General features: G+C 52.1%; 1 protein-coding gene across 1 annotated transcript in view; it reads left to right on the top strand.

Annotated features, from left to right (window-relative positions):
• LOC122548196 (tensin-like) overlaps window positions 1-749 on the top strand; it is a gene marked incomplete at its 3' end in the record, with an annotated part of 42,770 nt that extends 42,021 nt beyond the window's left edge. Inside the window, exon 3 of the mRNA XM_043686739.1 lies at window positions 561-749. Coding sequence (XP_043542674.1) covers window positions 561-749 — 189 coding nt within the window. The remainder of the gene's footprint in view (window positions 1-560) is intronic.
• Between the last annotated feature and the right edge of the window lie 246 nt (window positions 750-995).

Genomic DNA, 995 nt, shown 5'->3' with positions numbered 1-995 from the left:
GAGAGAGAGGGGGGGGGGACTGAGAGACACCAGTCAGTGTACAGATATCTCCCTGAGTGAGGGAACTGAGAGACACCAGTCAGTGTAGATATCTCCCTGAGAGAGAGAGGGGACTGAGAGACACCAGTCAGTGTACAGATATCTCCCGGAGAGAGAGAGGACTGAGAGACACCAGTCAGTGTACAGATATCTCCCGGAGAGAGAGAGGACTGAGAGACACCAGACAGTGTACAGATATCTCCCTCAGAGAGAGAGAGGGGACTCAGAGACACCAGTCAGTGTACAGATATCTCCCTGAGAGAGAGAGAGGGGACTGACAGACACCAGTCAGTGTACAGATATCTCCCGGAGAGAGAGACAGACAGACCGAGAGAGAGACAGAGAGAGGACTGAGCGACAGTAGTAATTGTGCAGGGAGGGTACTGAGGGAGCTGATGTCCTGACCCTGGTCTGTTTGCATGTACCTTCCATTTTCATTGCCTTTTCTCCCTGTGCTTCACATGTCTGTCTCTTCTCTGCTCTCCATCATGCAACCTCTCCCTTTCATTCCTTCCCTCCAGAATACAACGCTCGAATCCGGGGAATTAGTCACAGCCTCAACCTTTCTCCATCTTTCCAGCGTCAGAGATCTCACACCTTTTCCGGTTTGTTCCTGCTTTGCCGGTTTTTATTTGTGCATGCTCCTGTTTCCTGCTGCGATGATGGGCCTCTGCGGATGCATGTTGTGTTTATGATTTACCCACCTCCTGGTGAGACCTTCAGGTGGCTCTCACAGACAGTTTGTGTGGGAGATACCAGGCCATTCCTGAGGACAACAGACCATCCCCATGGCTCTCATAGAGATTCCTGCAGAACAGGAAAACCTACAGAGGGAACTGGATGGACACACACCCCCCGGGATAGGGATCCCAATAGACTCCATGGGATAGCGATCCCTATAGAGAGACTCCCCCTGGGATAAGGCTCCCGATAGAGAGACTCCCGGGATAGGGATC

Source organism: Chiloscyllium plagiosum, unplaced genomic scaffold, assembly GCF_004010195.1.
Source record: "Chiloscyllium plagiosum isolate BGI_BamShark_2017 unplaced genomic scaffold, ASM401019v2 scaf_8790, whole genome shotgun sequence".
In the NCBI taxonomy this organism is placed as follows: domain Eukaryota; kingdom Metazoa; phylum Chordata; class Chondrichthyes; order Orectolobiformes; family Hemiscylliidae; genus Chiloscyllium; species Chiloscyllium plagiosum.
This window is presented reverse-complemented; position numbering and strand designations above follow the sequence as displayed.